The 26702-nt window shown below is 45.1% G+C and overlaps 1 protein-coding gene across 7 annotated transcripts in view; it reads right to left on the bottom strand.

The window, feature by feature from the left end:
- RBFOX2 (RNA binding fox-1 homolog 2) overlaps positions 1–26702 on the bottom strand; it is a 171951-nt gene that overhangs the window by 60249 nt on the left and 85000 nt on the right. Inside the window, exon 1 of one of the 7 annotated variants that reach the window (XM_064155353.1) lies at positions 23258–23497. The exons of the other annotated variants lie outside the window; for them this stretch is intronic. Coding sequence (XP_064011423.1) covers positions 23258–23284 — 27 coding nt within the window. The 5' untranslated portion in view covers positions 23285–23497. Of the gene's footprint in view, positions 1–23257; positions 23498–26702 lie in introns of those variants that run through there. 7 annotated transcript variants of the gene reach the window in all.

Raw genomic sequence — 26702 nt, 5'->3', positions numbered from 1 at the left:
AGGCTGCTCCCCAAAGGACATACTCCAGCGTTTTGCTTAATCTCACTCTTGCACTACTTAAAATGCCAGCCCATAAACCTTACATAATCTTATTTTCAAGATTTTTACCTGCTCAGTAAATACTGTCCCTACCAGTTTAAATGCATTTCAACCTCTTAAATATTTTTCTATCCCTTCTTCAATTATCTACAAATGCTTGAAGGATGAAAAATGCTCACTCTCTCTTCTGTTGCTTGTGGCATTTTGACGATACATATTTATTTTGAGCTTAATCAAGTCTCACAAGGCAAAACAGTCGATTGCTTTATTTTCCACTTCTCTCTGACCTTCTCAAGATTTTCAAATAAGAGCTTTATGATGCAGACTGGAATGTTTTTTAGTACCATTGTAACTTTTCTTCCCTCCCCCTAATCACACTACCACGCAAGAATCCAACCCTTTATTAGAAATGTATCCTTAACTTCATGTCTCAAGTTATCTGTAGATTTATCACCATTACACCTGTCCACGTTTCATCATTCCACAGAGCATCTGGATCTGAAATTATTTTTCTCTTGATGTGATTACGTTCACATTTCCCATCTGATTTTTTTTTTGTAATTTTAATTTCCTTTTATGTTTTAATATTACTTTCTCTGTTTCCGATGGTGTCTACAGAAAAGGACTCCTGATGATATCTCTGCAGGTTCCACAACATAATGATATCTTCCAAATCCAGAGGAGAGTCTACCTTTTCTTTTATTCTATCAAATTTCATCATTTACACAGTACTTTGCATTTTCAAGAACATGGGGGAAAAAATAAAAGTCCATTTATCTTTAAACACAGAACCTGAACTCCTTCCCCTACTTCTAATGTGCCAGAGGAAATCCTGCAGTCAAGATATGCTCCTTTTCCCAGTTCTCAGGAGGTACAAAGAACACAAAGAAAGCCCCAAACTTCATAGTAATGGTATATATGTAGGAAGAGAGATGGAACAAAATATTTTGTCTATCCAATCTTGACAACATACCTCATTGAACTGCCAATCCTGCATGCTGTAGCTCATGAAATGCTCTTAGAAGTTGACTCAAATGCAACAACAGGAAGCATCCAATTGTGGTCACCATTCCCAGACACATGCAAGGATGCCACCACAGGACTGGGAAAGCAGGGCTGCAGCCCTCCATAAAAGCTATTGCTGTCTTCAACTGCTGTGCTAGCATGAAACAAATCTTAACTAATGTTCAGGAGCAGACAGACACTTCTTTCGGCCACAAATTGGGGTGGCTGGCTGGCAGGCAGTCTCCAGGAGAAGAGCTTGAGGGACATTTGGCTGCAGGAATAATTTTGGCAGCTCTGGGTTAACTGATTCCCTCCATGAGTTTGTATTGTCATATACCAACTACACTAACTGCCATCACAGGCTCAAACTGGGAAAGGCTGTTCAGAGAAAACAGAACTCAGTATAATTAACACATGCACAGGAAAGAACTTCAGTACAATACACAATATACAGTAACCTATAGCTGCACTGCAACCAAAGAAATCGCTCATCCACATCAAGTCCCCTCTCGTAAAATGTTGACATCTGATTCATCAGCACCTAAGCCTCCAGGGTACATGAAGAGTATGAGATACCTGTCTGGCCTCCCCTTTCAGGCCCCTTTTCTCAGCCTTACAAGGGTCCAGTCACACCTTCCCAAGTGCCAACTTTCCCAAGTCAGGGGTTTGCCTACAAAGCTCAGTGCAAACCCATCCCACATTTTACTTACAAAATAAATTAGATAAACCAGTGGGAGGTGGCGAGGCGGGGAGGGGGCGGAATCTGATGGGGACACACTTCTAAGGTTACACAGCTTTAGCTTAATTTACACCACTTTGTAGCTCCAAACTAAGCAGAGGAACAGCAAGTAACCACAAGGAAGCAGTACCTTGCAGATGGGTGGGAGCTGGGGATGACATCTTAACAAGCAGCAATGTGGTTCAGCAAATGTGACATAGGATGAATTCTTTCAACAGACAGCAGGTGGTGATCCAAGATCACCACACTGGAGCATCAAGAGTAAACACCAGAAACATGCACAAAGGCCTCCTACTTCCATAAAACTATCAAAGATCAGTCTGGTTTGTGATGGCTTGGTTTTAGTTTGCTCATTATGAAAAACTGATGTTAACTATAGGGATATGAAAGAAACCTTCTAACAGTGCAGCTCCAGATCTCCCCTTAATTAGTATGCTATAACATGCATAGATATTAAAGCATATCTTACCAAATAAACATTATTAACCTGGTAAAGCTAAACTAGTGCAATTTCTGTATAGACAGTCCCATGTAAACTGACACAATGTAAATGGTCTGTTCTGCCCACAACCCTACTGCAAGTCACAAGCACCAGAGAGAGGGGCAGAGAAATGCTACAGCATGTAAGCATTAAATAATCTCTTAAACATGCTTTTCAACTTCAGTAATCCCCAAATCTCTGGGATAGATGTGACTACAGGCCAGTTAGTGGAGTGGGACTTCTAACAGGTACAGCTGCACTGAACCCATTTTATGAAACCCTGAAGCAACTAACTTGCAGCTGATGGAGGCAATTAACCCATTTGTGAAGACCAGTGTGTTACAAGCTATGATTGTTTGTTCTCTGTGCTAACCTAATCCCTTTTCTAAACAGCAAAACTCTTTGTAGCTCAGATCTGAAGAGCATGGCACAACCATTCCACCTGGAGCTGCCGCTCACACTCAGCTCTCCCCATGAAAGGGACTCTTGTGAGCAAGGGGGGTGCAGGACTGCAAAGTCACAGCCTCCTGCCAGGGAGGTAAAAGCAACACATGACTCTGGCAGAAGAGGCCAAGCACTGCCCTCTGTAACACAGACAAGAGAGAAAGAGCCTACCGTACACCACTGCTGTCCAGGAGCAAAAGAGCAATAAGGGACATGGGTTGGAAGGTATTTTCCACCCTGCTTCTCACAGCTAAATAAAAATTAAGGTTGCTGCAGCAGGCTCCCCTTCTCAGCCCCTTCCAATATAGCCTCCCCTCTTGATGGGACTCAGGCCAAAGCTGTCACAGTCACATTTCTACCTGTGCACTCCTGCTTTGCCTTCCCTACAGCTACAGCACTCCATCCACCCTCCACTGAGGCATCTCAACACATATCCCACGGGGGAAAGAAACGAACCTACAAACAAACTTGCTTTTTTTTTCAGGTTAGTTTTGTTCCCAGTTAAGAGTGCTGAAATGGCTCGGCATAGAATTGGATGAGACAAGAGTCAAAAAAGAGAGGGGGTGGAGAAGCTGGGGAGGGAAGGGCCATGGGCACCAGCATTTGGATGAGCTCAGGCTGTTGGGGAGCTGCAGGCTCTGGCATTCATTAACCCTCTCCTCAGGCAATCCCACAAATTGCCTGCTGATAACTTATCACCAAGCAAGTTCTTCACAAATGGGAATGGATACAAAGCAGCATGTGAGATGCTCCAAGACCCACCAGGCACTCAAGCATTATCCCTTCCAGAAAACCACAGGCTGGGGCATTATATTAGAGATAAACCCCAAGCTACACTGGTAGCTCTAGCAGCACATGGAACCTAAGCCTTGATTGTGCAAATAGTGTTTTTGCTCTTTAAGGTCATAAAAATACCCAAACACAAGGCAAAGTGATACACAGAGTGGTAAAGTGATGGCTTTCCAAATCCCCTGTCATGCCAAAACAGCGACTTAGCAATGTGAACCCCAGAAGTGTCCAGGAAAATCATACAACTCTTTATCCCAAAATGCAGTAGTAACACTTTCTGCAATGGGTTAGTTTCTGAATGGAAACAGTAGGTAGAAAGCCTACAGAAAGGAAGTTCAGAGGTGAGAAGGATATATACAAAGAATATAACCATCCTGTATTCTTCATCTTTGTACAAACCTGTTCCTGGATTCAGAGGGGTGCACGACCCTAACTTGACACCCACAGTTCACACTACAAAGGCATTTCTGTTACTCCAGAGAGCAAGGCTGGAATGTCTGTCTGGCAACCCAGACTGATAAAATCATCTCTCTCTTTCTTGCTGTGGGTTGATCACAAAAGCTCCTTAAAGAGGATCACAGGTAATAAGATGTTTTGTATTTCCCTCTGCACATGTGGAACTTGATCTGAGACATATTGGGGTAACAGAAAAGGATGGTAGATTTTGCTTCTACTACCATAGGCAACAAGAGCAATTAGCCCTGGATCTTCCCAAAAGCAGTGCCCTATCTATAGGCACTCTAGCAAAAGTTTGATGGAGTTTCACGATAATTTTGTTAAAACAAAGGAAAACATACACACATCCATTCTTTAAATCAGCTGCAGTAACTTTAGGAAACACTTTTTGATTTGGGTTAACAAAAAACTATATATGCTATTCTTCCACCAAGGAAAAGAAAAGGAAAAAAAGCAAATCCTGCAACTCAAGCTACACCTAGCTAACCATTTAAAGGCATGTTCTTTCCAACTTCCTGGTGCAAGCTTGCACTAGATTATCTAATCTTGCCCTTCCTTCTCCTAGATATGTAAAGCAAGGGAAGACCCAAGTTATCTTCCAATATACACTCTATCATTACAGGCCACTGAAAACTGTTCTGTAAAATAAAACAGCTGGCTTGTCTTCCTTTTTATTTTCCTCAAATGCATTTAAGAACTTCATGGAGAAGAAGTTCAAGCCCCTCTTCTGTAGGAAAGGATGAAAGAAAATTACAGCCTTATCTTACTCTCACACACAGGAAGCACTCACTCATCCCCGTGCTGTCATTATTGTCACTAATGGTCAACTTTTGCTCTATCCCACAGCACTAACACATGCTCTCAGTGCTGAATGTGTATACACTTAATCAAGAAGCCTCTGGGCAACCTGCAAAGAGGCTTCCTGTTGGATGGAGCCAAAGCTTTGGTTACACAACATTAATAAGGCCCAGGGCCACATCTACTTACCGACCTGAAACATACCTTTCAGATTGTTTAAAAAGCCAGCATTCTCTACTGACTCCCCACTCAAGAGAAAAAAAAGCAGCAGCCAAATGTTACTGGCACAAAAGCGTCCCAACAAACGCTTTCAATCAATTCACGCTCTCTGGGCTTGATTAGAAAGAGAGAACTGTGCTTCAAGAGACGGCATCGAGGTCTCAACATCTGTTTCCATTCCATATTAGGAATGAAACTACCTCTGAGAATCACTGAGAAGGGGCTGGGGGTGTGGAAAAAAAAGGAAAAAGAAAATGTCATCGGGATGGATATGCCCTGAGAAGCAAAGCAGGCCAGCAAGTAAGAGAAAGGCTCAAGTTCTTTTTTGTTCCAGATTGGTCCTTTTAACACCTACCCTGGCTGTGCTCTTCCCATCTCTGCAATACACCAAGAGAATATTTTCCACTTCACATTCATAGTCAAACATTCTTGGGGAAAGGAAAAACAAGATTTCCACAAGACAACCAGCTCTCAACAAATCAGTATGAAAATAACAGCATACTACAAATCCAGTCATACGCTAATCTAGCAGGCACACAGAGCAGCAGAAGCATTTCCCACACAAGGAAGATTACTTTTACTCTCATGAGAAGAGGGTTAAATTTCTTCTTTTGGAATAGAATTCAAATGAATCACAGCCAAGAAGCAGTGTGATGCAGATGTGTCACGTATATTTAATCCAAGCTAACCACGATTAGCTTTTCAGTGGATTAGCAAACCAATCACACTCACAGTTGCATGACTGTAGCTCCTCATGCAAGGAGGCAGCAGGAACCAGAGGCTAGTGGTGAGGAAGGATTGTGGTAACTGCTCTTTCAAGAGGGGTCCCTGGTTGCATCAGGACACCTGGGCATTCGTGTACAAGATGACACAGATGACCTGTCTGTGCTGCTTTTCTGCCTTACTCCTGACTGATAATGAGTGGTTATTGATGCTGCTCAGTTAAAGAAGTGCTGCAGAAGATGGAAATAGGGAAGAAAAGTCCACTTTGTCCCACGGTAACTCTTCACCAGGCTGTCAAGGTAGTGTCACAGCTACTGGCAGCTAGCTCAGCTAATTCTGCAATCAAGGTACTCAGATCAAATAGCTTTGTTTCAAGGAAGACAGTAGCTCTCCAGGTGATGTCAGATTTCTGAAAAACAGTATCTGCTTCTCCAACCCCAGTCAAGTACCTGAGCTGGACTGATAAGGAATTTTTAATCCCATATCCCTACTCTGTGATTGGACTATCACCCTGTATCTGCAAGCACATCACCAAATCTCAGAGAGCATGGAGAGTTATTCCTGCATCCTCAAGAATTCAAACTGCTTTCATGAATGTTTAAATCCTCATGAAGCTTATTCAGCCCCTAACAAAGATTTGTATTTACTTTAGTCACAGGAATTTTTCAAAGCCCTTCTTATGTGGCACAGATACCGTAATAGACTCTTCCAGATCTAGCTATATATCCAGAGCTCTTCTAGGAAAGATTTTGAAGATCACTTTTTGGCATCAGGCTCCCCTGTTCCTCTCTCTCCTGCTGTGAGGGGAATGAGCTGAAGACAATACCGAGCTGGGCAGAGGTGCTGTTCTGAGCTGACTAGTCTTCCAAGAGACGGACAAACCCCAAAGCCTCACCAGGCAGTTTATCTTCACTTACACAGCACATGCACAGGCCACTTCAATTCCTCCCATTTCAGTGGCCATCAGGAAAATCCTCCTGCGTGCCCGCACCAATTCCAGCACCTTACAGGAAAAATCAGCCCTGCCTCCACAGCCAGTGCAGGAGAGGGAGGAAGGGACAAAGCGTCGGGAAGGAAAGAGCACATCTGGAATCAATTGGAGAGTGCTGAATGCCTCAGAAAGAACTGCAGTGCTGGCAGAAACTATAGCGAGGAGCCGTGCATTTGGACGTGACTATGGAGCAAAGGCAGGGGACGAGACATATATAGCATATTTAAACACAAAACCAGAGCTCCTCCTGGGGCTCGTTCTCTGAAAGCAAGTCACTAAACGTCTCAGCTCTGTCACATTTTCAGTCACCAGCTTATCTTGGGTACAGTCAGAATTCAGCACAGAAGGAAGGGGATGAGATGCACGCAGTCCCAACTGAGGCAAATGGGACTCATCTGGGAGTTAAGTGCCACAACTCAGTAACACAGCAACAATGCTGTGTATCAAGCTGCTCCTCAAGGTGCAGGACAGACGAAATCTGTGACTGACTTGGGACACACTCGACAACAGAAATGTGACGGTTTAAAAATTAAGCTTTCTTCCCACAGTTACTTTCCATTCTTGCAAGGCATTCTCCTATCTCCCACCACTCACTTGTTCCAAGAGGAATTTTCCATTTTTGAGGAAGCCTCCACTATGAGTCCTCGAAAGCAGAGGTTCTCGAAAGGAGCAGAGGGTCATGGAGAATCAACTCACCAGCGTGGCAGCCTGGTACAAAGAGTAGCTACTGTTGTTTAGGTATAATACCAACAAGTAGGATGCAAGACACATTGATACTTTGGTACATGGGCTCGGTCAGCTGAAAAATAAGATACCTGCTTCCACACATGAATTTTCAAAAAGGAATTAAAAAATTCAAAAGGGAACATGAAAGAGCCATGAAAGCGCCACGAAAGAGACAAAAAAAATGACCACAAGATTGGAAAAACCTACATGGTTGTACACTGAAAAACTTGGAAAGTCCAGTCTGTGTTGCCTATAATTACAGCCCTCCCCCCAAAAAAAACCCTAAGTGGCAACTGATTATTTTGTGAAAGTACATTAATTATAAAGGAGGGGGAAAAAAAGATTATGCACTAATAATATTTAATCTAATGAACAAAGGCATCAAGAAAACCAATAGCCAGAAGCTGAATCTGATAAACACAGCTCTAGTCAAAAACATCATTTCATTTTGTTTACTAATTTCTAAATGACAGTCATTAAGTCAGCCGTGGAGGACCGAGTCCTTTCCACCTCTCCATGCTTTCATGCTGAAAACATTGCCATTCAAAACAGAGCTACCTGAGTGACACATAATTGCCCTCAATGCACATACAGCTAGAAGAGAGGATCTAAAGCCAGATCTATAGGACAACACTCTGGAAAGCTAAGAAGAGATGGTGAAAGTTGATGCACATAAATTAAAGCAGATTAAACCAAGCAGCAGACCCACTCATCAGTAAATGACTTCACCTTATGGAGAGGAACAAGCTATTGAGAAGTATAGGTTCAGGTACCATCTAATATGATAAAACTACCAACTGGCCCAAGTTGCAGTATCTCTGTTTTCCTTCCCAGCTGTTGTGAGAGCGAGTCATGCCACAGCCATAGCCAGAAAATTAATTCAAACAATAGTGGTCTGTTTGGTCATAAAGTGAACTGTCTTGCTTTCTATCTGCCTGAGCACGATGCCCAAAGCGTGAGGAGGCTGAACATATGGCCAGGGCAGAGAGACGAAGGGGACTATTCTTCTCACAGCAGCCCACAGTTACGCTACATTAAGCGCAACTTGGAAATGCACCTGAAAGCCACTTCATCCCAGAACAAGAGGTTACATGGACATTTAGCATATGCTATTGCTGCTCTGCTTTGCTTATATTTAACTCTCAGAGTGCCACTGTGTAAACCAGCATAAAGGAGGTTTATATACAGTGAATTTATCAAGTATCTCGGGAAAGATTTCTTGCTGCTTATAAAATCCTTTAAGAACCTCCTTCCCCCAGGCCTTCCAGCTAACACATTTACCAGATTCCTGCAGTAACCACAAACCAGAACAGACTTCTCCCCTAGACAGACCACCTGCATGGCTCAAAGATGAAGCTTGAGGTCAGGGGCACATTTGACCACCTTTCAGATGGCTCCTCCTGGGCTGGATGTACTTAATGCAGCTCCTCCAGGCCCCGTGCTCAGCAGCATCTTTGGAAGCACTCTGCTTTCCCTCATGACAACTGCATCAATGCCTTGGTCACATAAAATGTGTGGGTTTAATGATAGCAATATACCAAACATTCACATTAAATGGTTGCATATTACTGGTAGCCTCACTTTTAAACTGCTCTATTTTATGGAAGCTAAATCGATAAACCTTAAAAGCTAAATTGATGTAAGAGCATCTCATTTTGGTGGCATGCCTATCAGCATCTGCAGCTCCATTAATACGTCACTGCCCGAGTTCCTGTGAAATTTACCCATCCATAATTCCCTGCAGACATCCACCTTCCACAGTCAAGTGCATTAAAGGTCCCTCTTCCCCCTCCTCACTCTGTCTGCTCACACCTAGAGAAAAACAAGAGAACAGGCTACACAAAACTTAGACCCTTTCAGCTAGTCAGTCTGCCCTTCTGTACATCCCCTTTCATGCACACAGTGTCAGGCTAAACAAAGCCACTCACTCCAGGATACAGGCCTGGAAAAAAAGCATTAGCATCTGGCAGCCAAGAGCAGCACCCCAGCATACGAGTCTGAGAGCAAGCACAAGTCTCTGGCACGAAGAGGAAACACCGAGACGCACGCCTGACTGCTTCTGCCAATCTTGCAGTGGGGGAATGCCCGGTTATTTTATTTCAATTTTTTTGGTATATTTTTATCATATTACTGAAAGGAAATGCCAGGGACTGCTGCAGCCCCTGTCCCTTGAGGCTCTGCTGCTGCCATCAGACTGTGCTGCCTTTGCAGCGATGAATATTTAAACAGGGCAATAAATATTTCAGAGCACATTCATCCCAATGAGAAGTCGACTAGCATAAGAGAGACAAGACAACCACACAGGGCCAGGGCTGCTCCCTCTTCTGCCCCTCTGGCTCCCACAATGCCTGCTCTCCCTTTGCCCTCAACAAGCACCTGAGAGCCTCAAACACTCATGAGCACAGCTCCAGTTACTTTACAAACAAGCAAAAACACTGTGAAAAAGTTGTAAAGTTCTTTGCTTTCAGGAGAGTTGCAGAACAGAGCTACCAACTGCTTTGCTTTCACCTCTTCTGAGGCCTCTGGCTTTTGGGTATAGTGCTCACACTTGAGTAGAAAATAATCTGGTTTATAAACCCACAGGGTTGTGAAACTTCTAATACGCTGACTTGGAAGAATAAAGACTGCAAAACCCAAAAGCTCAACCAGCACCTGGTCAAGTGAGAAAGCATGAAAGCTCGTCTCTTTCATCCCACAATTCCCTCCCCTAATCTCAGCAGTGTATTTACTCCAACTTTTCTTCAATGATAGCAATTCCACGGAGCATTGTGCAAGATGCTAACAGACACACACAACCAGCACAAAGTAAATCAGGTAGAAAACAGGTTTAAGACATAACAGAAAAGCCATTTGTTTACATAGATGTCATCTGCACGTGATTCATGTACTGGGGGCTATTTCATAGTGGTAAAACCTTGGGCATTTAACTAGTACCTTAGCTATACTCTTACCTATAAAGGATTTTAGGTTTTTTAAAAGACAATTTTGGAGGTAACTAAAATTTTGCAGGAAACCAAAATCCCATATGAGGCTTGTTCAGAATCAAATTTATAGGGCCATAAAACCCATGACTATGATCAAAAAGAGACTTTTCATACCAGCTTCCACTGTCTAACTCACTGGATTCAAAAGGCATGACATATTTGCTGGTCACCCAGTATATGGAGAAGCCTCCAGATAACAGTTAGGCCTACTCTTAGTGAAGGGAAGCCAAATGGACACCCTTGTGAACAGCAGCCAGCAGCCAAAGGCTCATCCTAAGTGAGAGGCACAATCTGTTATGTGCTGGCTAACTGAGCTGCACCAGTACATCTCCTTTCCAGATAAAAGCTGTAACTAATAGCAAGTAAAAAGAGAGGATTCTTTGCCTTCCTTGGTACCCACATTTTAAAAGATGACTGTAACTAAACCACAATCTTGATCTGTCACACTTTCAAAGATGCCTCATTCAGCCCCTATCAAGGTTTGGACATGGCAGACACGTGCAAGGGTACACAACAACTCAGCAAGGTCTGCAGATGCACAATCTTAGATTCAACTGCTAAGTTTCCCTGAAGTCTCAGTTCAGCTGCTTTTAAATTTTTGAAGGGGAACATCTAGGTCTTTTCTATGTGCAGAAAGGGCCCTGCAGTACATTAAGAGTGAGATTCCTACTGCAAGCCAGAGCTCCTGATATTCCATCCAAGGAGCATCTGAGTGCTACACAGCCTGCTCAGGATGGCTGTTTCCCTGTTAACGAAATTCTCCCTCATCCTTCTGCTCTGTGGCACAAAACGGCTCTGAAGTGACATTCTAAACTGCCAAACAGCAAAACCTCTTTCCAGATAGCATGTCACAGAAGAGCAGCTGCCTACTGAATAGGTGAATCAGTTACCTGCCACTGTCCTCTGGCCCTTCTGACTAAGGGCTCCTGAAAGAGCAGCAGCACCTCTCCTTCAAGATTTGCCATCAGCTGTGCCAGAAAAAAGATCAAGTTTATATCAAAACCTGCAATCACAAGACTGTAGTTCAGAGAACAGCAACAATCCAGTTGCTTTGCCAGCAGCAAGGCTGAGATTTTACATCTCTGCTCCTAACCACCACCCAAACTGTCCTTCATATATCACTAAAAGGATCCGGTCAGAAGTCAGACCCAATCTGGCCCAAAAAACATGTTGTACTTTCCTAGCCTGTTAACAGGCCTCATACAGAGGAAGCAAAATACCCTGGAAGATGAGCAATTACTTCACCAAGTAATTTAGAGCAGGAGCCACCATTTTGCAGCAGACATCTAAATAATGAGTGCTCCTCTGCTGACTGTGCAGCTCCATGTAATTCCCATGTTGGGACTCATACCCAGCAGCACACATTAGCATGGAAAAAAGCCTGGCATCTGATCCCAGGCAAGAATGAAAAGGTAATGTTTGCTACAACACAAAAAGTCTTAAGAAGGAAAACATTTAATGCTGTGGCTCCCAAGGACCTCTCATGACTCAGACAACAAATGCAAACAGATGAAAGAAGTTCATTTGGATCGTATCAGCCCCACTGGCACAAAAAGGGCAGGGCAAGCACCCTGGGGAGAATGAGGGAAAGATTTGCCATAGATCAGGCTACTATCACTGACAGCTGACCTAAAACACCACAAGATTTCAGCAGACACTGCCAGTTCTTCTAATTTTGAAAGGTGCAACAGCGTCTTTTCAGAGATGTGAGAAATGTGTAACACTGTAACCGAGGTCAGGGAGGAAGGAGATTCTGCAAGATGAGTACATAAGCAGCCAAGATGCTAATCCTTGCTGCTTTAGGAGTGCAATTAACTGAAAACAGGAAAAAAAGTAGAAGCAAATTGTTCCCTTGAAAATGTAAAAGTTTCAGTCTGACGCATTAAGGGCATAAGGAACTGGAATAATTTCTCATCAATCTGAAGCTACTGCAGAGAACAGACAGACAGGCAATTGTTCTGCCCTACAAACATGCTCCTTAAAATCAGATGTCCCTCTGCAACCCAACACACTGTAGACTTTGGAAGCTGAAGACCCAGCTTGCTGGATGAGCACAACACCATCACCCCCTATCCCTGTTAAATCTGAGAAATACTGTTCAGCACAAACCCTCAGCACTTGGGTTTAACTTCACCCTGTTCAAAGGGATCTAAACTGCCCCACTCTACTGGCAGCAAAGGGTCAGCAATGCAGAACTTACAGGGCCAGCCAGGTGCTAAATGCAAGAGCTCTGCAACCTGCCCTCCCATTCTGGGTGATCCTTTCCAACTTCATGCATGCAGGCTGGTAAAGTTTATAACAAACTAAGCACTGTTTGTGTACAACTCGTTTTTTAGGAAGAGTTAATGTTCAAAGATGGCTGCAGGAGGAGTAGCCCACAACCACCAACGTATTTATTTTTACCTCAAGTATCTTTCTTTGTTAGGCCATCAAAACTCACTAGAAGATCCATAGGAAGATTGATAAGTGTAAAAAACTTCCTTTCAATGACTTAGAATTAAATTTGCTCTCATAGTTTCCCTTCACACATTTAGGATGCTTACAGGATGCCTTTCCAGAATGCTAGAATTCAGCACCGCAGGGGATGAGGCTCACCTTCTCCTGCTGTGGTCAGCCTTTGTTGATCACAGAAGGAATGGTTTCAGCAACTGTTTCTAGCTCCTGCTGGCTCCTTCTGCTAGGCACTACACCTAAGTAATGGACTCACCTTCATTCACTTAAGAAACTGCACAACTAATACACCTGGTGCAGAGGAGCAGCTCACACAGACACAGTAACCCCTGGCAGAGCAATGGGATAGACACAGCTCAGGGCAATTCCCAAATCACTTCACAGCTGGACTGGCTGCAGAAGGCCCTGCCTCACTCTAACATTCTTCTGCTAGGGCGCTCACCATAGTAGCCAGGAGGCTCATCACAGCTCTACACTTAGATCACGTCAATCAAATATGGTTCTTTCCTGCCACCAGCTTTTTTTCTCCTAGATTTAGGCCAGTATCTCAGAATAATTGTATGGTGACATACAGAGCCTCATAGCTAACCTAGAGGCCTACTATACTTTTGAAAGCCACTACAGTCCTCTACAAATCTCTGGACGACTGGAATTTATTTTCCAATTTATTTTCCTTTATGCTCCTCCAAAACATTAAGAAATTCCTATTACTCAGCTCTATCTATTCTTCTCTGTGTTACAAATAGCACAGCTCAGAGTTTCCTACCCGCCCACTTTAAAAGAAAAGCCACTTCAGCTGTCTGGATACTTCTGCTTGAAGCAGAGGTCTGGCTCAGACACGCGTTCCTAGCCACGTGGCTGAGCTTCCACGCAGGACCCCTGCCACCCATCAGGACAGGGTAGGCATGAATCTGAAAGGAGAAGCCTGCATCTGCAGCCTCCGGTGCAGCTTTCTCCTGACTTTTGTGCCACATTGCAGTAACTCCTGCAGCTCACTGTCAAAATCAATTAGCAGTATTCAACTACAACAGAAATCCTGAGAAATGACATTTGAGCTAAGTGGGACAGGACCACCACCATCACTCTTACTTTCGTTTTGATTGTGACCACAGTAGCCATGAGGCTACCCAAAGCTTCAGTTTCAGACTCAATTGAAAACACGGCTCAAGGATCTTTAATCTGACTTCACCTGATCTAGTTTGTTTCATCTCATCAAATAAGACAAGGCATTTAGAAGTCTTGCATTCTGATAAGAGCGTTGGGATCTCTGCAGTATCTTCTTCCGCCTCTCTCAAGTCCATGTTAACAGATAAATTTATTCTCACACTTTTTGAAGCATTTTAACCAAAAGAATCTTTGAAGATCTAGAGTTCCACAGAAACTTTTCTTAGGATGAAAGTCTGAATTTGAATGACCTAAATTCTATCTGCCACCAGGAGGGTCAGTGCCTCCTTGCCTGCACCTTTTCATCAGTCACACTTAACATATGCTCATTCACAGTCTGTCACCCATGTCCCTGTGAAAGACAACTAGAGCAGGGAACTGTCCCAAGTTCTCATCAAAGCCTCCAATCACCACCTTCTTCAACCCTATTTCTCACCACACTACACTCTTTACCACAGACTGGTTCCATCACATGCTCTAAAGTGACCCCAAAAAACCACCAACATCACTGTTTCCCCAGATTAAACCGAAGTTATATAAGAGGGACTCCCAGAAGTACTCTTTCTCCTCTACCTACTGCTTTGAGAAAGAAGAGTGCTTTGTCCTGGACTGGGGTGGAGGCAGACCAGAGAATGGTTTTGCAAAGCAAACTTAACACTAAACAGCTTTATCACACACATGAAGAAAAGCAAGGGGAAAAATTAAAGCAAACTGACATGCATTAAATATTTGAGCACTAAGCCAAGCTAACACACCACAATACCTTATAGTCCAGCCAACGGTAAATAGACTAACTCACTAATTTTACCAAATCACCACACTCTTTGTCCTCTACCTCCTGATTCAGGCTAGAAAGATCCTTTTAAAGATAATACTGATCTGAAACTCTGAGATCCTGTTCCCTGCTGCCTTATTTATCTCAACCACATTTTGCAAAGCAGGAGGGGACACAAGCTGGAAAACAAAAGCCTTTCTTACTCCTGCTCCCTAACACTCTGAAGTACTTTGCATAAGTTGTAGGTTTTGATAACCTCTCATATGCTGCAATAGCAAAAATAAGAAAGGCTACAAAGAACAAATCAAATCAAGGGCTCCATTCTTCATGGTGCATATGTGAAACAAAGGAGGACTAGTGTTGTCCAAGGAATGTGTACTCCTCTCCCAGGCATTTTCAAATCAGTCTTTTTAAGTCGTTTAAAGCAAGTTTTGCTATTAGGATTGGAGGGAGAGCAGAGGCTTCAGATAAGGAGCATCAGAGAGACTCAATAGGTGAATGAAGGTCTATGCACTGCATAGGTCAACCACTGATTATCTAAATCTTGGTTAATCAAAAGCAATTATCTGAAAACCAAATAAGTCCTCCAAGTCAGATAGCTTGGCAAGTCTAGGACTTATAAAGCACACAGAAATCCTAAACTCCACAGGACCACAACTGCAGAGACTATGAATTTTAAGCAGGATAACTGGGAGGAAGATTGAGAGAATTTTAACCATACTCAAGACTCCCAGCCTGAGGGTAGTCTTCAGAAGCAGCTAAAAGATTACCCTCATAATTACTTGGACATTTTTGGTGTCTCTATGCATCCTCTGATTACAGGCTACTTGGAGGGCAATTCCACCTAAGTATTTAGAAACCACTCAGGGTAAAAGTCTCCATTACAGACAGAGCTGTTAGAGGAAGGCTGGCTGATCCTTCCTGTTTCAAGACTGTTTTCAGTTGTATCTATCCAACTCAAGAAAAAAAGCAGGGGGGGAATATTTTGTCTTGTTTATTCTGAAGAGGAAAAAACCCCACCCACAAACCCACCCACATACTTTGGAAAGCCTATGAGGACTTCATATTTGACAAAAAGCAATTTCATAGATCTATATTAAGCAACTATACTACACAGCCAACAAAATGTAACCAACATAATAACAAAACTACGGTACTTGTCTTACATTTCATCGACCAAATTTGCTATTAAGGCCATATATGGTGGTCCAAAAAAAGCTAAAAACAAGAAGGAGATTCCAGTGTACAAAACTCACTGAAAAGGAAAGAACCAATACATTCTTCATATTTACCATGGAAAGAACCAAATGGTAGCAACATGGTTTACAATGGCTTAAATATTAGGAAAGACTCAGCAACGCACAGAAAGGAAAAGAATGGGTTGTCAAGGGTGGCAATGGCATCACAGTTTTCAAGGCTATCAGGAATGGTTTACACAGTAGCAGGAAACAGAGATGCTCTTGATGGTGCCTGGCAGTGCCACTTGCACCCCATCTTCTGTGATTTCATGGTCTTGTTCAGAGCTGATACACAGCTTCACAGGAGATACCAGATATACCAGATCCAGACATGCAGATCAATGCCAGCATGGAGATGACCCACCTTCTGTGCCTTGCATCATTCCCTTTTCTAGGAATCAAGTAACACAGAGTAGTGGTTAGCCACTCCAAACTTAAAAAAAAAAAAAAAAAAAAAAAAGAAAACCAACCAAGAAACATAGCTGAAAGTATAGCATAAGGAAAGTAAATTGGGACAAGAAGCCTGTCAACAGGACAGGCAGCGACAAGGGAAAAAGAGATAGATCAGACAAGTTTGGCTGCAATAACAGCAGGAAAGGCAAACTAAGCAAGGAACACAAGGTATGGATGGAGAAGTCAAAAAAGTGTATGACAAAGAGATTAGTGAGGACAGGGAGGAGGAGAAGCAGGGAAAGAATAAGCAAGGCCTAAAAATCAGCTGAGAAAGAACTGAAATGATCAAGGTGAAGAAGTAGTCTGCCAAAATCAGATGACACATAACTGGAGAGGAATGGAGATGGGGACAGCCTGGGCATGGATTTACATAGGACAAGCTACTAACCAGGTATTGAGAGGAAAGAGCAAGAGGAAGAAGAACCCTCTATCCACAATTGGTGGCAGAGATGAGACAGGAGCGTTCGTGTAGGGATGGAAGAGGAAAATGTGCCTACAATTGTTCACTCTCAAAGTCTAAACCAGAGCCTAATACTGCAAGAGCTCCCTATTCCTCTGCTGTCAGCAAGTACACAAAACCAACTGGCAAACAGATCAAGCTGGCCTGCACAGAAAACAACAGCTAATTACACATTCAGTTTAAGTGGCAGAGGTCTGTGGGATGCATCTGGGACAGCCAACCCTGCTACTGATACTTGCAGAGGTCATCGTGATGCCACATCTACTGGAGCTGATGGGGATGGGTGGAGGGTTGTCTGGTTTTTCTTTCCTTTCTTGTGGAACAAAACAGCATGCAATCATGAGATTAAAGACTATCATAAATAGACACAGAAATAAAGCGAACAAATGAAGGTTTATTTCACAACTTAAAAATATGGAAATGCCCCGGAATTGAAGTGCCTTCCTATTACCATCTTGATAGCTCTCAATTCAGTTTGTGAATAATATTGCTCAATGGACAGATTTGCAAAGGAGAAAAAAGGGGGGGGAAAATGGATCTTTTAAACAAAGCACGCTGCTGAACAGGCCCAGCATTTGTCCTATTTTCTTTTACACTGGCAAAGCACACTCTATTTTTACAAAAAGCTTTCAGTTGAGCATTAATTGCTCTAGCTTCTGCAAACCCTGCAGAACTACCTTATACATCTCCAGCCCTCCCTGGCCATAGCACAACCTCTAGCAGTCCAGCAAAAAAACCTCAACATCCTGCACAGCAGAGAACCATAAATATCTCTACAGGAGCAAACCAAAATACTTTGGCTAGGAAAGTTAACATTTCTCTGCTCTGATTCCAGGGAACACACATTATTCCAGGAAGAATACCTGACTACATCCCTTTAAATAATATCTGAGAGCAGACTGAAGCAAATTAACCACCTCCTGTCTGGTACTTAGATCTCCACGAGATGCTAGGTTTGTGAATTCTGTGACTCTGCAGCTAGGAGATAAATAGGTTAAGGAATTCATTGCAAAGGTGCAGTTAACTGCACACATCATCTGCTGAAAATGCACTGAAACAGGAACACCAAGCATTTAACTTGAAGCAGTTAAGACCAGAATCCAGGTCTCAAACAGAAAAATAACCAACCCCACCAAAAAATTAGTCTTCCCTCCACCCACTGCATCCCCCTTTTACTCCAGTATTAGAATTTCATAGTAGAAGGCTGGTCAATACTAATTAAGTGCAATGGAGCCATCATGAATTAATAACTTGCAGGGCAAGACGTTGTTGATTTTAAGGGCTTGCCTTCGTTTCAACCTGCAACTTGTAGCATTTCATTGTTAGCTCACTACAACCTTTTCACTAGTTTGGATACTTCACAAATTAATAGTTTTTAAAATAACAATAAAACAGTATGTTACAGTGACACAGCATCATCACCCGAATATCACAACATGTACTGTGGCAAACCAAGGCATCCTCATTTCTCAATTCCCAGGTACCCCAGGGAACAGTCACCTAGTCACCTGCAGAAGAAATGCATTAGGGAGCAGTGAGGTTATTTCTAGGACAGGGACTTAAGGAAATGGCACTGCTATATCAAGTTCCCTTTTATATTGCCATCCTGCCTAGGCAACACTGAGCACAGCTTCTGCCATCCCAAGGCTGCTCTGCAAGACCTACAGCGGCTCGCTTCCACTCCAGTGCATCTGAAAGTGCTCAGCAAAGGTGATAAAGAGAAAAGGACTTCAAAAAACACTCATCAGGTTCTGACAGGTTCCACTGGTTTTTAAGTTAAGAATAAGCCCTTCTTAACCAGCAGTTAAATCTCTAACTTTCACAACAGTTACAGACACAATCCATAGCCCACCTTAAATAACAATGCATTTACATCAGGGAAAGTGAGGCACAGATCCATTCCTGGGGGACATTCTCCTAGGAAAATTACTGTCCAGTATTCCTCTTACATAAATTCCTGCTGCTGACATAGTATCTGCAGCACTAAAACGAAGTTCTGTAAATAAGAGCTGAAGGGAAGTGAAAACTAGAGGGCAGGTACAGGCACAGAGTCAGGTACCATGTGAACAAGCATCACTTTCTAAACAGCAAAGAAATCCAAGGCCATGAACTGAGAAGAGAGTGATCCCCTTCTGACAGCTCAACACAAGTTTGCAAGAGTACCATCAAACTGAGGAGAAAACACCAAGGACGCCTGGCCCAAAACAGAAGGGAGATACAATTCTTTAAGAAAGGAGACAGGAATAGAGGTAGCTCCAGAGAAAAGTCATAGAGAAGATAAAGAAAGCCTCCACTATGCAAAGAAAAAGTGTTTGGTCTTTTGTGGGGTTTTTTGTTCTTGTTGGTTGGTTGTTGTAGTTTGTTTTCTTTGGTATCTTTTAATGATTTCTTTTAGGGGAACAGGAGAGTCCTGAAGCATACAGGGAGAGGAACAGACCCTAAAGCAGATATAAGGGAACAGGAGGAGAGAGGCTGTGCTCAGGCTCAGGCTCCCTCGCAGACAGTTCAAACAAAGGAGGACAGTCTCCTATAATAGGATGCATTGTACATTTTTCAGATAGCACAAGGTAGCTGTCTGACAGGGCTCCCCATTTCCCGTCTTCCTCCCACTCTGAATACACACCCCCTGCACGATCCCAACACGGAGAGCAGACAAAGATCCGTTTTATCACACTCTTACTGTGACAAGAGGTAGAAAAGATAGGAAAAAGGAATGAGGCAGAGGAACGAAAAGGAGACAGAAAGGCCTTTAATGAGTCAGCTGCTGCTCTGATTTAAATAAGATCTCCATTTAAGGGGCTCTGCGTTTTGGGGTTTTTCTTTAATTTTAAAAAAAAAAAAAGAAAAAGAAAAAAAATCACTGACTAAGCAAGCAACTTTTGGCTGCACAAGGTTGTTTCACAGCTATACATGGTGACTGGGAGGGAAAGGGTTATGGAAGGGGGAAGGGAAAGGGAAGAAAATCTCTGGAAAAAATGAGGTTGCTTGCTGGTTCATTTTAACAAGGACATAAATTAGTCTCAAAGCCACAAACGCCATCACCTCCCCGAGCCCTGGGCAGAGTGTAGCAAGTCGAACACGTGCCAAGATAAACGGCGCTGGCTGGAGCCTCTGAGGGGTGCTGAGGGGGACAAGAGGGGGCATGCTGGCAGGCAGGGCAGCAAAGATGCTTCAAATGGTGCCACAAAATGGAGACTGGCAATCCTACAGCTGCACAAAAGCAGACCTTCAGATGCTCCTGCCTACATCCACATCAGGAGCTTAGAACTCAAGACAGAGAAAGAGAGAAAATGGGGTGCTGCAATCAGAAAACAGTAGTTCTGCCTAGTCTGGCTTTAACTACCATGAGCAGCCCTTCCTCCTCTTCCCATCTTGGAAGAAGGCCCAAAGGCGGGCAACAGCCCAGGTGAACAGCTCCACCGCCAGCAGCAGGGAGGGGGGCAGACAATGGCGGGGGGCATTCATTACAAAGGCACACACACATACATACTCGCACATACACACGCTCGCTCGGCGCTGCCGGCTGCCACATGGGCTGGCAGGACTCCTTAAGGAGGCAGCAGCTCCCTTCCTGCTCGCCGAGATGCTCGACACCTTCCCCCTCTCCCAGCCCTGATGGGAAACAGATTCGGAGGAAAACGCCAGCAAGGCACTGGGCTGTCCAAGAAAGGGAGGGCTTTGTGCTCCATGCAAGCCAGCAACCTCACCATGCACCACACAGGAAAAAAAGCCTTTTAGCATATAATTCCTGCCCACCGAAGACTCTCTCTTTTATCTGCAATTAGCACACAATGTCCTGGGCCTCGTTTAATACTCATTTTCACTGATTTAGGATTAAGGGGGATAAAACCAGAATACTTTCCGTTAATGAATCTGAGCTCTTGCTCTCATTAGCAGTTTTTGTTTCCTCTTTTACAAGCACATCTCTACCTTCCAGCATGTCCTACTTCTTCCCATCGCTGCTTCTAGTCTTCCCACCCTAAACACTCCCCAGTAATTTCATTTTACCAGCCTCTCATCCTGTACAGAAGCTGATTTCCCAGAGTTAACTAGCAAGCTTGCTAGGTAAAACACAGACCAGGCAGGTAGTGGTCTGGAGAATGAACCAAACAGAGCAACGCTAAATTCACTCAGTGGCAACTACCAGCTCAACATGCCATGCCAACAACATTCACTTTTCATGAACTGAGCCCCAGCAAAATACGTTCACAGGTTGCAACGCCACTCCACTGCCTCAAACAGCACTGCAGATTGAGACTAACAACACGGGGGATATTGTCCTGGATGTACCACACTCCTTCAGATCCACATTTGGCCAAAACTGCAGCTGCAGCACTGCTAAGGACCAATCTAACAAGGCAAGTGCTCCCACTACAAGAAGCAGCACTATGCTACCACTGAACTCACCTTCGCTGTCTTCTTCAACTCTGCGTAAATGGTCTATCTGTTGTTCATTCAAAGACTCCACCTAAAACAGTCCAAGCTCTCACCCTTTCCTGGCTATTTTAATATGCATCTTCTTCAGCATCAGCATGTAAATGTGCCACACAAATCTGGAAAACCTATCCCAGATAGTACAGACTCTTAAGACAAGTCATAACTGAAGGTCAACCAATGCTAATAGTGCACTCAGTGCCTCCATTCCCAGATAAGGATTTCTGTAGAATAGAAGATTTCCCTGGTCTATTAGGATATCTTAAGCCTTTAAACAAGTTTATACCTTCCCTCATTTCAGCCAGTGCTCCAGCAGAATCCCATCCATCCCAGCTCCACACATCTTGAAGATAATCAGTTCAAGCTTCAGGGTGCTTGATTCTACACATGCACAAACTAGACACAGGAGTGCTGGTGACCTGGGCACTTTTCTGCATGGCACAGACACAGGCTCTATGTGTAAAGGCTGTGGCCAAGAATACTTTGCAATACAAGGTTGTGCAAAACAACTATCCAAAACGTGCACATGTTAACCTGCAGCTCAGGGACACATATCTCCATCTAACTGGACAGGCTCTAAGCACACAGGAATACACAAATGGAGCCTGACTGCAGAGACAGCCTTTCAGCATCACTCACTAAACTAAATATAGGTACAGAAAGCCTCGGGAGATTTCTGCAGAGCTCTTCCATCTCAAAACAGAAAGCCTTGGTCTGGATAAAAAGGAACTGGTAATGGAAGGGACTAAATAGTAAAAAGTGATGCTTAGGAGCCTGGGGAGATACCTTAAGAGTAGAGAGAGACCTGTTTTTCAGGCACCGACAATCAATACAAGACCAGAGACATAAAGGGTCAAAGCAGGTGTCAGTTCTTGCAGCAGACTCATTCTGAGCCAGGCACCCACGAAAGCACTGTCCCTTGCAGTGGGACAGACAGGATCTCGGTAGCAGCTAACGAAGAGGGGATTCAGCCTGGGCTAGGGAAAACCAAGACAACAATATGCATCTAGTCTAAAAATCTGCAAAGCTCCACAGAAACCAGCACTTATGAAACCCAGATTTGAAAAAAAGTTCCTCCTAAGAGTCCTTCCCGCCACCCCCTTTGGGAATATCCCCCAAAGGTTTCCAGCTCTGCAAGGCACTGCAGGGCATTATATAATGCCGAAGTCCGAAGGATTCCAGTTCCACGATGCCACTCTCCTCCTCCCTTTGCCCACTCTCTCCGCCGCCGACTTGCAGATGCCATGCCAAAAAACCCCCAAACATTTACAGTCCAAAAACCACAGAAGAGCCTTAAAAGGCGAGCCTCATCCAATAAAATCCCCTTGCGAGGCGGGGAAAATGCAACGGACCTGGCCGCTGGGTACGCTCCCCGGGAAACGTCAGCCGCTTTCCCTCGGGAAGACACGGGCAGCCCCACGCCTTCAGCTACCTAACAAGGGCTGTCCTCACGATCCCAGCTCTCACGATGACCGGCAGCCGGATGCCAGAATGGCTGGGAAGGCGTCTGCCTTCGTGCGCGCCCGGGATCGGTCGTTCAGAGCACGGCTTAGCCTAACTCAGGAGCAGAGGTACCTGCGCTCCTCACGCACCTCTTCACCGTAGAGGGCACTGCGAGGCCGCTCCTGGCTGGGGACTGCAGGAATCCCTTACCCGAAGCGCCCATCCCAGGTCCCTGGCGCGGCGGGACTCCCTCCCGCCCCAGAGCCGGGCGGGGGCGGCGCGGAGCCACGGCTACACCGTGGGGAGCCAGCGGGGCAGCCCCGCTGCCGGTCGCTCCGCTCCGCAACGCGCCGAGCCCCTTGCTCCCCGCCCGCCGCCCAGACAAAGCCAGGCAGGCAGCAACCGCGGCGCGGTTCCGGCAGTCCGGGCCGCCCACCAGTCTTACCTGAGTTACCATTTTCTTTTTCTCCATAAACCAAAATGGGGGAGTCGGGCCAAAGGAGGGGAGGGGGAAGGAGGAAAATAAAAGGAAAAAAAAATTATTTTTTTTTTAAAAAGGAGGGGGGGAAAAGCAGCCCCGTGGAGGCAGGCGGCGGCGGGTGCCTGCGCTGCGCTGCCTCGCCGGCGCGGTGCCCCCCGAGCCCTTTTTCCTCCCTTTCTTCTCCGGTGTTCCTCCCTTTCTTCCCCCTCCCTACCCAGCCGCCGCTCCCCCCGCCGCCCCCCCGGCTCAGCCAGATGGCTGCGGGAAGCACCGCCCCGAATGCCGAAGGTAATTAATGCGAGCCGGGACCGCCCCCGCCGCGCCCCACCCGGCTCGGCTCTGCTCGGCCACTCCCCGGTCTCCGCCGCGCCCGCAGCTCCGGCGAGAGGCTCCCTCGCTTGCCCGTCGGGACGCCTCAGTTGCCGGCCCTCCGCGAAATAAGGAGCTCGGCGACGGGGTCCTGGAAACAAAAGCGAGGGTAGCCCTGCACAGCGCTGCTCCCGGCCCGGCGGGACCCCAGGGCCTCCCCGCTCTCCTCTGTATCCACCATGCCCAGCGAGGCTCGGGTCGGGGGGTTAGGCTTCCCCTGCCTGGACCTCACCAGGCCGGAGAGAGCATCTCTCCGCAGGAGGATGTTCGGGAGGCAGATGTCAGATTTGCACAGACCTCGCTCCTGTCACAAAGGGGAGAACGCGTGGGTTGCTCGGTGCATTGGATGAACCGGAAACAGTATCTGTGCCAGGATCTGCATTTCTTTAATCATAAAAGCTGGAGACTGCTGGACTCTGTCCCAGATTGCTTTTTTCCCTCCCATTTATCTTCAGTAAGCATCTGGCCCTTAACACCTGAGTACGCCACGGCTGGCAGCATTTGTTCTCCCGGTGACCCTGTAAAACAGGCCAATAAACTGCTACCCCATTTGGCAGATGGGATTTGAGATGCTCTAACCATTTTTTCCCAACATCGCACCCACAGACAGGTCTGCCAATTCCTCAGCTAGACAAGAGGACTATGCTGATACTCCAGTGCTCATGATATGGAGATAAAACCAGCTCAGGTAAGCCACCTCTTAGATGTCTCTCTTTTTGACACCAGGTACTCAAGAGACACCCCAGGCTCTAGCAGCAGAAAAGCAAAATTATGGTGCAGTAACACCTTGCATCCCTACGTGTTCTCCTTTGCATGAATATGCCCAGCTGTCCTTTCCACTTTAAATAAACAAGTAGACAGATAAAAGCAAATCTAGTCGTTCTGCTGCTGCTATTGCTGCTCTCCAGGCTGCCCATGCTGACCTACAGTGCTTTTCAGTTTCCCCATTTTGCCCATTGAAGGCTGACCTCTGGCTCCCTCCTTCCCTTCCCTATTCGCTCCTTATTTACTGTAAGCCCAGCAGAAGTGTGTACCCCAGTTCAGTTTGCTCCTCTGGCATGAAAAACCTGAGACCAAGACACCAGGCAAGCCCTTATATTCCACCAGAGCACAGAGGTCATCCATCCCATGCCACCAGTCAGTTAACCATGGTGTGGGGTCCTCTGGGAAGGAGACAGCCTCCACAGCTGCAGCCCACAGGGCTCCAAGTCAGAGCCCATGTTTTTCTGGGTTATTTCATCCTCTCATCATTGCATCTTATGATACTACAAGTTTACAGGCAATACTGCAAAACTGGGAAGAAGGACCAGATTTTTTTTCCTCCCGTATTACAAACCTGAGATTCTAGAGCACAATTTCAGGTCAAATGTAAATTCCATTTCAAAAAACACATCAAAAACCACCTTCTATCTTTGCCACCACAAAGCATCCAGGTTTCAGCAACATGCATCTCATTCACTAGACCTCTGTAAATCACTAAAGGTAATCTCTTTATTTTCTCCACTTAATTTACTCACTTGCACTCCCTCAGTCTCCTCTGTGCCATAGGGTGGCAACTTCTTGTACCAGATCTAGAGCTATTGCACAGACCTTCACAACGCAAGGCTAAGTGCAGGGTTCTACACTTTGGCCACAACAACCCCAAGCAGCACTACAGGCTGGGCACAGAGTGGCTGGAGAGCAGACAGGCAGTGCTGCGGGTGCTGGTAGATAGGAGGCTGAACATGAACCAGCAGTGTGCCCAGGTAGCCAGGAGAGCCAATGGCATCCTGGCTTCTGTCAGCAATAGCGCAGCCAGCAGGATAAGGGAAGTTATTCTTCCCCTGTACTTAGCACTGGTCAGGCCACACCTTGAGTATTGTGTCCAGTTCTAGGGCACTTAATTCAAGAGAGATGTTGAGGTACTGGAACATGTCTAGAGAAGGGCAATGAAGCTGGTGAGGGGCCTGGAGCACAAGCCCTATGAGGAGAGGCTAAGAGAGCTGAGGTTGTTTAGCCTGGAGAAGCCTGGACCTCACTGATGTCTACAACTACCTGAAGGGAGGTTGTAGCCAGGTGGGGGTTGGTCTCTTCTCCCAGGCAACCAGCAACAGAACAAGGGGACACAGTCTCATGTTGTGCCAGAGGAGGTCTAGGCTGGATATCAGGAGGAAGTTCTTGACAGAGAGGGTGATTGGCATTAGAATGGGCTGCCCAGGGAGGTGGTGGAGTCGCCGTGCCTGGAGGTGTTAAACAAAGCCTGGATTGGGCACTTAGTGCCATGGTCTAGTTGATTGGATAGGGCTGGGTACTAGGTTGGACTGGATGATCTTGGAGGTCTCTTCCAAGCTGGTTTATTCTATGATTCTATGACAGAGAAAGGACTTCCTACCATCACCCCAGCACTGTTAACCAGAATAGCATAATTTCTAACCCATTTTGGCCTTGTCCTTAGGAACCTCTAGAAATATTTGCCATCATAAAGAATCGTCTTAGCAAAAGAGGTATTCAACTACACACTGAACCCACATTTGCACTGCCTCCAATCACCCAGTTGGTACAAACGCTTTGTTCATGTGCCAACTGAATGGGAATTCCCTTCAGTATGATCTACTGCTGGTCTTCCTCTTTCATCTTCATTGTAGGCCACAAAGGACCTCCTCTTTTACTTTTGTTTACTGAAAGAAAAACACCAATTTCCAATGGATGTACTTGGGCAACACAAAATACAGGTCTGCAGGACCTCCAAATGCCACAAAACCAGCTGAAATAAACATCTGATTGAGACTTTCAAAGGCTTCAAGGGTACCATGGAAAAGACGATCAGGCTTGAGGCTTTGGTTGTCTTGGGTTCTACTGTAACTCACAAAGCAATACCTGATAACGAACAAGACTGATAAAATTAACTGATGAACCTGTGAAACTCAGGTTTCCTCACCGAAGTCTGGGAAGTTCAGATGTTGTCTGAAGTGAAACAAGTTTAGAGAGTCTTCACTTAGCTTCCATGTGCAAATCATGGAACCACTATCCAATTTACCATCACCAACTGCTACTGAGGAAA

This window comes from Pogoniulus pusillus, chromosome 15 (assembly GCF_015220805.1).
Source record: "Pogoniulus pusillus isolate bPogPus1 chromosome 15, bPogPus1.pri, whole genome shotgun sequence".
In the NCBI taxonomy this organism is placed as follows: domain Eukaryota; kingdom Metazoa; phylum Chordata; class Aves; order Piciformes; family Lybiidae; genus Pogoniulus; species Pogoniulus pusillus.
This window is presented reverse-complemented; position numbering and strand designations above follow the sequence as displayed.